Source organism: Grampus griseus (genome assembly GCF_964374135.1).
Source record: "Grampus griseus genome assembly, chromosome: 18".
NCBI classification, from domain to species: Eukaryota; Metazoa; Chordata; class Mammalia; order Artiodactyla; family Delphinidae; genus Grampus; species Grampus griseus.
Window position 1 is genome coordinate 68410266 of NC_139012.1, and position 12295 is coordinate 68422560.

At 42.3% G+C, this 12295-nt stretch overlaps 1 protein-coding gene across 11 annotated transcripts in view; it reads left to right on the forward strand.

Annotated features, from left to right (window-relative positions):
• The window catches only part of DCLK1 (doublecortin like kinase 1), a gene marked incomplete at both ends in the record, with an annotated part of 316418 nt that overhangs the window by 251612 nt on the left and 52511 nt on the right, over positions 1–12295 (forward strand). For 5 of the 11 annotated variants that reach the window (XM_082675948.1, XM_082675949.1, XM_082675951.1 and 2 more), the window contains 2 exons: positions 6084–6168; positions 9054–9162. In XM_082675948.1, the coding sequence (XP_082532074.1) occupies positions 6084–6168; positions 9054–9162 (194 nt within the window). Of the gene's footprint in view, positions 1–6083; positions 6235–9053; positions 9163–12295 lie in introns of all 11 variants that reach the window. The other 6 variants (XM_082675943.1, XM_082675950.1, XM_082675952.1 and 3 more) reach the window with 3 other exon arrangements.

Consider the following 12295-nt stretch of genomic DNA (forward strand, 5'->3'; position numbering starts at 1 on the left):
GAAAACTTGATAAGTAGACATTGAAACTGAAATGACTGTGTGGGGTAAGGGTTACATTCATAATCATATTTATGGTGTTTTATGATGTAATTAGCATCAGCAGATGATACCTGAGATACTGCAGAATGACATCGCATGACATCCAAAGTATAAAATACTGACAATAACAATGAAATAAGACTATTTTGTTGAAGAATTCTGTTTTAGTTGGTTATATTAAAATCACTAATACACTTGCCTCTCAGGGTTGCATTAATGGTGAATATGTCAAACAAATTGGCAACTGGTTGAAAAAAAGAAATTTTAACCATAGTAACTTCCTCCTGGGCATGAAGGCATTTTTCCCAAAGTCATCTAACTTGCAGGGGGAAAAAATGTGCATGTGTATATAGGTGCATGTGTGTGTATGAAAGGTATTTTTAAAGTGCTAAATAAATAAATATATCATAAATAACTATAATAACAAACTTGATTACCCAACTTTAATATAGAACAAAGACCCATAATCTGTTTCATTCTTAATATGGTATATAAGGGAGAATAGAAAATTCTACTGGCCTAGTTAGAAAAAAAATTTTTACATTAACATTATTATAGAAGTCTAAAATTATGGTTTTAAATCTAACATTTTTACTAGGTTCATTTTAACCTTAAAATTATAGTTTGCTGTAATTGGTTCTCTTTATTATTTCCATGATAACCTAAATATAGTCAGTACTCAAAGCAATAATGGTACAGCTGGAAGGAATGTTTACAAGTTTATAAAATTCCAAATTGTGCTTCTACTTTCTGAATATAATAGACTTCAAAGTGAAATGGAGCAGGTGCCTGAAAGAGTAGTGCTGGGAATCCAAACGGAGGAGTTAATCATGGAGGGAGTTATTTTATTGAGAGGAGAGTCCCCTTCCAAACTATGATTTCACAGCGAGGAACTCCTAAGAGGAGACCTGGTGCCCTCCAGGACAAATGGTTGAGATTTTAAATGTACCAATCCTGGCTCTAAGTGAGCGTAGTGATTAGACGGCAGCAGCAAAGCAGACTGCCCCGTACAACAGAGTCGTAACTAAACGTGTTTATTTCTAATATCTCGGCTCCGTGGTTTCACTAACATAGATTTCAGTATTCCCATTTTCATTTTCTCTTCCTCTGAGTAAACCTATTTTATGAATGACAGTTCTACAGTCCTTTTAAAACTTTGACCAAATGTTTATAACTTTTTACGCATTTCAGTATTCGTTCTGAGTTATGCACGTGTTTGCTATGCCGTAAACTTTAGGTTATGCGTACTGTGGAGAATGCAGACAAGGGAATTTGGAAAAAGGAATGACTTTTGTGCCTTGCTTCAAGTAATGGAGCCTTATTAGTTATTGTGGATTGTAGATTGTTATTGTAGATTGTAGTGATTGTAGATTGTCATCAACTTATTGTTCTCTACCCACTTGGAGAGTAAATGAATATATGTTTTTTTTCTATATACACAGAGTCCCTTGGATTTCAAGCTCTCTACACAAAGGTTGTGATTTAATTTTGTTATATGAGATCATCTCTAGACATTCTATAGGCCTCAAGTCAGGATCACCAAAACAATTATTTGAGTTGGTTAAATATTTGTTGGTTGTGTTTCCTTTATAAAATTGATCCAGTTGATTTCTAAATTCTTTTACTGCCATTTTCCAAAAAAAAAAGTTAACAAAGTAATAACTGCATGCCGAGACAGAATGTGAAGTGGAAACAATGTAATTATCCGACAAAGCTAAAGTTATCTGGTGAGGTTTTTCTACCTTGATTACATCAGTTGGATCAATTGGATATTTTTGTAGTCATTATGCGGTGTGGACCCCAGCTGAATGCCATTCATACAAGTGGCAGGAGGAACTCGTACCATTTTATGTTTGAAATGAACTGTTTTTTTACTACATAGTCATCAGATACATCTTGGTAAAATGTGCTTAGAACTGTTATGTCAGCTTTCTCACTTACTTCAAAAAAGTGTGATATGTTCTCCATCTGTTACATGATCCAAAGCTACACTTAGGGTGTGTTCTTACTGAGGCCAGTGCTTTTATGAAGGTGTGCCATGAAAGCGTCCAGGTGCCAGCAACCTGTCCACCTGGTTCCCATTAAATCTGCCTGGAAGCGATGACATTTCAAATGTCAGAATCTCTCTTAGAGCAGCTAATTGCGTTAAGTTCTAAAATTACTATGTTTTGCACTGTACACCCCTATGCCTTGGAATTCGCATACTGACTGAAGCAAACACAAAATCTTATCATCGTGTATCCTATAAAATGGTTTATCTTCTCAGAAAAACCAAATAAGTAAATTGATTTCATTTATAAGCATGCAAAAATATACGTGGGCCTTTTAGCTTCTGTAGGTCATAGATAGAGGCTGATTCATCTCATTGGGTTAATTCTAAAGAACAAGAACCTACACATTTTCCCTTTAGTATTTTCAAAATCCTTCAATCAGACTTATGGGCAATAATCAAAATGTTCCTACGCCATCTAAGGTAGTATATTTAGGAGTAGTTACCAGGGTACTCAAAGGGCTGTGGTGATTACTGAATGACTTCAACTGGGAGAGACAGCAAAAATGTTAAGTGACGAAATCAGAATCCAAAAATAACGGGCTGGAAGGATATGAATGTAATAAATATGACATTAACATGAGTGAATGTGAAGTCTTAGACTTGATCCAAAACGCCAACCTCTCAAATATAGAATAAGGATATCTTAACACACTGTGAGTTCAGTGTAGGCTTAAAAGTTATGTTGTTACTGTTAAGCCAGTATGATCTTAAAGTGCATTAATATTCTATTCACAAGGAAGAAAGCTCTACCCTTCTCTCTCTCTGTGCTGGTCAGGGTACACCTAGAGTATTGCATTTGTTTTGAGCACTAGCATTAACCAGAGAAATCGACAACTGGAGGGTCAAGGGGTCACGGGGCCCTGTCTGATGACTAACAACCCAGAAAACTGGGATTATTGAAATTGAAAAAGAGAAGACACAGAAGGGGCGAAGTATCTCTTTCCAAATATCGGAAACATTGTTCTATTGGGAAATGCACTGTACTGGGTGGCTCCAGAGGTGAGAGCTAAGAACAACAAATAGGAGATGCAGAGGGGCATCATTTGAACATAACTTAAGGGAGAACTTTCTTTGCCTTATTAACAGTTAGGGGGCTGCCTTAGGAAGTAATGTGTTCAGTATTGGAGGTGTTTGGACAGAGGCCATTTGACCGCATGCCTGGGATTTTTGTAGTGGGCATTTGGTCTCTCAGTGGAAGTAGGGTAGAACAGGTAATATTTAAGGTCCATTTCAGTCCCTGAAATTCGTTGAATCCATGAATAGTCATTGTCTTGGAAAAGTGTATAATGTTAACTATCTTACTTCTTTGGGGGAAAAGAAGAGATAACACTGTTAGAAATTTAATACATTTATTTTACGTCATTTGAGCATAGTAAATAAAATGAGAACTTTCCATTTTCAGAGTACCGTGTTTGTAATTAAATGTTTTTCTCTTACAATTGTCTGTTACCTTCAGACAGTATGAAATTTGAAATGACTTGGAGTATATTTTCAAACCTAAAGTTGAAAATAAGCAATTTTAAACATAAGCAGACTTGTGTTAACCCTAATTTTTTTTTTTTTAACCAGAGCCTAAAAAACCTGAGGGGTTTTTTGTTCATAAGGCAGAGAAAAACACAGCTGGCACTATGGCCAGGTTGAAGGGCATCAGATATTTGGTGGCACTGTTGAAAATGCAATTCATTAGTTGATAAGGCAGTTTAGTGAATAATGTCCAGCAAGTTTATTAAACATTATAGTTTAAAAGATGTTTTCGTATTATTTGGGTCAGAATTCTGTATTGAGTATCTGACGTTCTTATTAAAAGAACAAGATTTTGGAATTGAGTCCATAAGTCGTGGACATCTTTGCTAGGAAATACGCTACTGGTCTATTAATTTGAATGCTTGATTCTGAAAGAATGTGTCTTTGTATTCTAAAATCTAAAACGCCGTATGACAGGACAGCACCTGCCATCCCAAACCACAGTGTGTCTGCATTATTAAACACCATTTGTGATGCTGCTGGAAGAAATTCAAGGATCAGAAGGCCCAGAAGAGAAAGTCTACATTTTAGACATTTCCTTACTGCCTTTCTGCTTGGAACACCGTTTGTCTACAGCACAAGCAATGACACAAGGGATAAAAGATCTCCCTGTTCTGGAAAACACAAACCTTCCCCTCAAATGCGGTAGCGTTAATGTTTCTTTTCTCCAGACCTCGACATCGTAAATCTGCCTTGTCTCAGCCATGTATTCCAATATTATAGATATCAGGTTTTCACAAACAAACATCCGTGAAAGTCTGAAGAGCACACTTAGCTCATACATTTATAGTGCCTTTGACAGAGTTGGTTATGACAGCACAGTTAGTGTCCCAGCAAGAAAAACTCTGTTTCAGGGTCGCAATGTGAATCCTTTCTGGCCTGCCACAGGACAAATGCGTGCTTCTGGTCACAAAGGGAGATTGAATGAGATATAAGGATGGAAACAGCTCAAGTCACCAGGCTGATGGATTGGGGGATTATTACCATACTGGAAAGTAAAAGGCACATCACACAGACTAGGTGACCTTCAGGCATGTGGTGTACTAGAGCCACCACAAAACTTCTAGAAAGTCCTGTGAGGAAGCAGATGCATCAATGCCATGAATTTAACTTTTATTCCCATCGTGTCACCTGTCAGCTTTGATGAACTCGTCCCATGGAACGTGGTCATCTTAGCGGACCCAGGAGGATGTGCTATGGCAGTTGACTCAAATGGCGCTGCAGTGACTGAAGTAGCGTTTGCCCGATTATGTTCATCCTTTGGGTGAAGACTAAAATCTTTGAATTTCCTGATATTGTTGGGCGTAATGGCAAGATACTGTTGGGCACAATGACAGTACGTAAAACTTCTCTTCCTACTTACTTTGTGCACAGTTAAGGCTGGATGGAATGGGGAGGAGGTTGAAGGGAGACAGGTAAGCAGAGCAGAAGTAGGTCAACTTTGCTTCTCGCCACCTCTTCATTATTAATTCAACTACAGACGCTCTCTCCCTTCTCTCTGCTCCACAGACAGCCGGCACCATGAGCCCATGCCGCCCCTCACCGCCTCCAGGCTCCCATCAGGCCAACCAAGTGGATAAACCCAAGGAAACAGAAGGAGGATCTTTTAGGACAAGCTGTGTTCACTGTTTAGAAATAGCATTGGAATGTGCAAATTGCTTTCTCAAGGAGTAGACAGAGGGATGGAAGGATTCATTGTTAAAGTACTGCCTCGTGGCTGATCACAGTATTAAATATTTGGTATTGGTTCATCCTCTGAGCTTTGTAATATAGTTGTTACACTGTTTGCTCTCATGGGTCTTGGGTCCAGATACACCCCAAATTTACAAAGGAATCACAGGCTTAGGCTTTCAGTTCTCTCTTTGCCTCAGGAATAAAAGTAATAATAAGTCAATGTTTCTTGCTATGTAACATTTAATGTATCAATAACTTGCTTAGTGCTATGCCTTTATCTCAAAATGGAATTGAGAAACCCGCTCTTCAACCTTTCTCCAAGGATGTGGCAAAGCTGAATATTTTTTAAAGGATATTCCATAAAAAACAAACTGAAGAAATTTTTTTTCTATGGTAAGAATAGAAAAAAAAAAAAGATCAGAATGACCCCTTATCTGAAGCCTGTTTGCAGATGAGAGTGTGGAAGAGTGAGGTGAGATACCTCAAAGCTGCCAAACCTAAACAGTGCGCAAAAGGATGCTAACGTTGAGAAAAAGAAATAAAAAGTCACGGAACATCCAAAGGACGGTGATGAGCCTGACTCAGTTAACGCCATCTGTTGTTGGGTAATAGGGTGGGGGGAGAGGTCGTCCCAAATGAATAGTCTAAGAGCCTCCCTTTCCGAGTGTTAAGACCAATTACTCCCTGGTGGTGGGTACGGTTACCTCCCGAGATTCTGGGCTGGGCACAGCACCTGGAGACTCAGGTAGTGGGACCGAGGATGTTTATTCTCTGTTTCTGTTTCCCCCCGCAGAGCTCTCAGCATGGTGGCTCCTCCACTTCACTGGCATCCACCAAAGTCTGCAGCTCGATGGACGAGAACGACGGACCTGGAGAAGGTGGTGAGTTTTGGACTTGGTGTCTGAGGAGAAGGCTCAGCTTGTGCTTGGGCAGAGGATGGGCTGGCTAACTTTACACCCACCAGGAAACGGTCACTCCTCCAGCAGCATGAGCCTGAAGCAGCTTCAGAGGCTCGTAGCAAGGGGTAGGATTGAACGTGGCTCCCACCGGGGACGGCATCTACTCTCGGGGGCCAGGAAGAGGGAGTTAGCCTAATATGGAGACGTTTCCCATCCTGTGAAGGTATAAGCACCCTGACAAAGCCAGCTATTGCCCACTTTGCAAATAAAAGGGGGTAATTGTTGCCTTTGTTGTTCCAAATTCTGTTCACTTCTAGAACAAGAAGGACATCTTTACTTTTTTTTTTTTTTTTTTTTTTTTTGCGCGGTACGCGGGCCTCTCACTGCCGTGGCCTCTCCCGTTGAGGAGCACAGGCTCCGGACGCGCAGGCTCAGCGGCCATGGCTCACGGGCCCAGCCGCTCCGCGGCACGTGGGATCCTCCCGGACCGGGGCACGAACCCACGTCCCCTGCATCGGCAGGCGGACTCACAACCACTGCGCCACCAGGGAAGCCCCTACATCTTGACTCCTTTGCTTGACCGTGATAGCCCTGCAGAGGCACTCTAACTTAAGTGAAGTCAACATGTGAAAATCTGGCTTTACAGAAAGAATGAATTGATGGCAATTGCAAAAATATTCTTTGGACCTTAAGTGAATTCCCTTCAGAAAGTGGTGAGATGATGTGGATTCCAGAATAGACTTTTTTGCTAACTCCTGGATAGTTTTAGATAAGCCTCTTCGGCTCTCCACATCTCAGTTTTTCTTCTACGAAATGGAGATTGTAATATATGCCTGTTTCCTCCCTGGGGGTTATTATCAGGCTCAAATCAATTACGAGAAAGTATTTCGAAACTAAAGTATAAAACTGATATGATCAAGCCACTGTTACAGAATCAGCACCCCTTATTTGTTTTAAATAATATGATTTAATTTTCCAATAAAGTACCATTAGGGGGAAACATTTTTATTATGTTATGTGTGATACCTGACTTACCCAAGGATTATTTCTTGACTACCATGCAATATCAGACTTTTTTGGTGTTTCCAGAAGTATGAAATTCAGAAGCCTCTTTTGTTCCAATGTGTTTTATTTACCTAATGAAATGAAATGGTCCTTGACGGAGCCTTTTTGGCTAACTCTTCTTAGCCAAAAGCCTAAAAGATACATTTTTTTTTCAATAGTCAGGAAAAAAATCCCAAGCCATGTGCTCCGGATGGGTGCCCAGTGGAAGGAAGGATGGAAGTACCTCCCTGCGTTTCCCATCTGAAGCCAGGGTTGCCGCTGACAGCTAAGGATGGTTACTTTTACTATCCGTGTAGTAAAGGGCCTCAAGACCGCGTCATCCCAGAGATATTTTGTAAATCCGGGCGCTCTGCAGCGGATTTGAAACTCCTCCGACCATTTTCTGTAATAACCATGGGCTAGACAAAAATCCCCAGTCTGAATCCTTCAAACGGAGGCAAAACTGTGGCTTCTTCGGGGTGAGATGGAGGGGGTGGGGGGGCGTGGAGGTAAGTCCCCAGGTCTCGCTTTATTCCGGAGACCACTGAGATAGCTTCTAGTGGGTTAAACGTAAAATGTCACCTGTAAAGAGGTGAAGAGGTTGCAGAAATGCCGAGGACAAAAGCAGTGGCAGAAAATGTCCTACATTTGTACACGCTTTCCAGAAATTTCCTCCACTCTAGAATCCAGAGTGGTGCAGACTGGACATGATCACAAAACCAGAATAAGTAAGGGTCCTAAAGCCGATATCTGCTGATTGTGAGTTTCCATTTCCCGTTCCCCAACCCTGCAGACTAAACTCAGTGAGAACACGGAAATCACCAAGAAAGCCCATTTGCCACCTACGGTTTTAATTTTATTTTGAGAAGAAATGTTTAGTCTCAGTTTATGATTAAAGGTCAGGAGAGGAGCACATTTAGGAAGCACACTAGGCTTCCATCACATTTTGTGTTCAGGTTGCCTGAGGGGAAGCCAGGATTTATAACTTTAAAGCATGTAAATTTTAGAGCCCAGCTATAAAAGCCTTTTTATACCCCTAGGATGTTAAAGGTTATCCACTATATTTATGTGACCTAAGTGTGGCTTATTTAGTTTTATGGCCTTAGATATTTAAAGCATTATTAGGCATTTGTAAAATATTTCAAAACACATTTTAAGGGGGAAAATGCGTTGTGTTAGTGGCACTAACATAGTTGAAACTACAAAACTGTTCTGTTCAGACATAATAGATATTGCAGTTTTAACTCAACATCCAGTGACAAATTTGTCTAAAATCTGCTCATTGATACTGGGGAGGGGTAGCAATCAGTGCTTAGTTCATAAGGAATTTTACGGAGATCTCTATTTCAGGATGTAGTAAAGCTAAGTGTCCAAACAGCAGGCATTTCTCATGCTTGTACAATGTCAAGCGGCCCAGAGTCCCTTACGAACCGCATCTTCCTCCCTACCTAGGAATGTCATTTTTCTGGACACCATGGGTATGCAGTAAACGCTATTGATCAAATTGGCATGAAATGAAAAGTGAAACTTCCTCCTCAGAATCCCCACTGCGGCAGAAAGCATAAGTTGCATTTACCTAGGTGGCAGTGGACCCCATACATTTTACGTTTCCTTTTAGTTTGTCATTCATCTTAGTAATAATGGTTGATGATGCAATGTCGGCAAGGAGGTGGGAGTCGGGGACTGGCCTCCCTATACAGAAAATGACATATTGACGCTGAATCAGTTCCAGTCTATTAGATGATACTTCTAAACGTCTCTTTTGTGCAACATCTGTGTTCCCTTTTCTACCAATAAAAACATACTAATGATTCTTTCAGAAGTGCTGGAGGAAGGCTTCCAGATTCCAGCCACAATAACAGAACGATATAAAGTCGGAAGGACAATAGGAGATGGAAATTTTGCTGTTGTCAAGGAATGTGTAGAAAGGTGAGAAGGATATCATTTGCATTGAGCTTTAAAGGAAGCACTTGGCGTTATGTTTTCCAAGACAGCGTCTTTAGTTGCGGTCTGTGGCACATATGGAATAGGTTAATGTCTCAACTCCAGATGTAAAAAATATTTAAAAGAAAGAAAAGCCCATCTAACAACAGATTTGAAAAATGTAGTGATTCCTGGGGACAATCTATAAATTAAGGACTTTGATTTTTCTTTTTAATGTACTCAGCAACACTTTGCCAGAGCTTTCAGGTAAGTCCTTGTATTTTGTTAAAACAAACAAACAAAAAGAACTATTGAATAGTTTTTTCGGCACTGTTTCGAGACATTTTGTAAAGGTCAGAACATTCTTATATGGGTGTATATCTCTAACATATAACTTGCATAAAATTAAATACAGTAACTTCAAAAAACTTCAAAATGTATCTGTTCTGATCCTGACAAAAACAGCATTTAATACATTCAAATGTTTTAAAATGAATGAACTAGGCACTCTTGTGGGCCAAAGGGAAGGACTTGGAGTGAAAGGTTTGCCCCTGGGACCTTGATACCTAATCAAGGACAGTAGCTGGGGCTACTGGTTGGAGAAGTGACAAGTAATAGTCATAGCCCAGATCAAGACCGCCTCAAACCCTAAGCCCAGCGTGAGATTTGGAGTTTGTTTCTTACGGGGGACCTGGTCAGCCGGCAACTTCCTCTCAGGGCTGCTGAGCAGAGTACTGGAAAGGCGGGGGCTCCCACCTGGTTCCTTCAGGGAGTGTGTCCGCTGGCGCCCTGGGGGCTGGTCTGGGGTGAGCACCTTCCCCACTGCTCTTCCCCGCTCCCCTTTCGCCTACTCCCTGGGAGAGGGCCCTGTGCGCTGCCCGAGTTCTCAACACTGTGTGGAAAGAATGCTTTAATCTCCACCTCCACTCAGAGAGGATGTCTCAGACTAGAGGCTCTGTCTGCAAGACCCAGAACTTACTTTTCTCCAAGTCCGTTGACTTAGAAATGAAGATCCGTGCCACATTAGAGCTGGACGTCTGCCCAGGGCCTCAGACACTGTGAGGGCCCTGAGTTTGGCCAGTGGCCACTGATTTGCTTCCCTTCACCCTTTGCCCGACTGAGGTAGTGGAGCCCTCCTTAGGCTCCCCTGGAGCGGTGGGTCTCAGACTTTGCCCCACTCAGCATAGCAGCTGGGCCAAGTCATTCCTGAGGACGGTGACAGCGACCCCTAGAGCAGCCGCTGTGTGTCGGGGACGGGCATGAGTGACAGGCAGCTTGAAAATTCCCTTTGCTAATCCTGCTGCCCCGCTTTCCCCTCCCCCTCGTTCCCCCACTCCCACCATGAAGTTTGACCATCTGTTGCATGACTGCGAAATATAGAAATTTTCCCGTGACTTTCCTGGGCCTCACACCTCCTCAAACAGGAGCAGCCACTGTTTACTGAGCATAAACTACATACAAGGCCCTTAACCTACGATACTTCATTTAATTATCATAATAATCCCATAGTTATGGGATTATTATATATAATCCCAAACTGTTTCCATCTCATATAAAGAACGCCCGGAGAAGCTAGATGCCCAAGTAAGTTAAGTACTCAGCTAGTAAGTACTTAGCAAGGCAAGGATTCAAGTTCAGCTCCAAAACCCACGCCTTTGGACCACTCTGCACCAGTGCCTCCTGCCTCGGACCAGGGGTCTTCCGTAAGAAAGTGGCTTCGCTGAGCCAAAGTCACACACAACACGCTTGTCCCTGTACAAAGAAGACAGAAGTTAAGTCGGGAAAGCCATCCCCAGAGTAATGGGTGGAAGCGTGTGTGCGTTTATATAATTTTATATTTCATTGATACTTTTACTGATAGCAAGCCCAGCCCTTTTAAACTTAATTTCCTCTGCAGCAGAAAACCCCGTGTCTGGCAGATCCCCGTGCCCTTCCCCCGCAGTGCCTGGTTCCTTGCCAGGGTGCGTCATCTGTTGAGTCTGGAGTGGTGGCCATGTGCTCGTCCTCGGATCACGATAGCATCTCAGTCCCACAGTCCTGGTCTTCCCATGATAGAAATTTATCATTTCTCCATCCTGAATTAATTTCTTTCTTTCTGGTTTGCATTGTGTGCGTTTTGCATGAGTTCACATCTTGGGTCTCATACGAATCATCAGAGTCTAAACACCAGATTGCCCCCAAAAGTGTTAGTATTCCGCTCCCGCGGAACAAGGACATATGGCATCTGCCCTCTCTCCCCAGAGGTATCACGAAACAATCTTTTAATATTTTCCAGAGGTCCAGGAAAATAAAAGGGAACTAAGAATGTTTTGAATGGCACACATTGCTTGCGGGGGTACATTCTGTCATATTTTAAAGGAGGAATATGTATTAAAAAGAGCAAGTACGCCTCTCCTCCGTTAATAATATGCTGTCACAGGGAAGGTTTTCCTGCAATAATGGATGCAGTAACGTTGCTGCAGAGGCCGTCCCTCCCCTGGTCCCGTGCCAGCACATCCCATCGTAGGGGATGCCAGGTCTGCTTCGATTTCTGCCTATCTCCCCATAGCAGTCTCGAGTGGCCTCAGGAGCCCCGAGGACATGCTAAAGGATGTCGGTGGACTTTTGAAGCTGTCTTGCGGAGCCTTTCGAAGCCCCAAAGAAAACTCAAGAAGCTGAAAAGCACTAAGAAGAGATCCGAGCACGGGTAGGGGGCTCACAATGAGATGCCCTTCATCCCTGGCTTCCTGGCTCTGTGTGGACTAATTACCGTTCAAGCCACGGGTACCGGCAATGCGGTCGTGAGCAGGGACAGTGTCGCAGGTGGCTCCTGGCCCTCCTCCCCACCTGCACTGCTTGCACGTTTTGGCACCGTAGGCATCAGAACTGGATTAAAATTCTAGCTGCTCGTGATTCCCTCTTTCTCTCCTCCACTTGTAAACCCAAAGAACTGCACAACGAAAGCGCTGGCAATGAAGGTAGGCAGGCCCAAACCCACCCGAACGAGCTAAGACTTTAGCGTCAGCAACATGGGTTGCATCCACCTAGACAATCTTCAGAATTTTCAAGAACCGGGTACCTATAGTTGGAAGGCATTTCCTTCTGAAGTGGGATTTGGAGGATGAATCAGCATGAAGAACTTTTAAGTATCTCTCAGCTA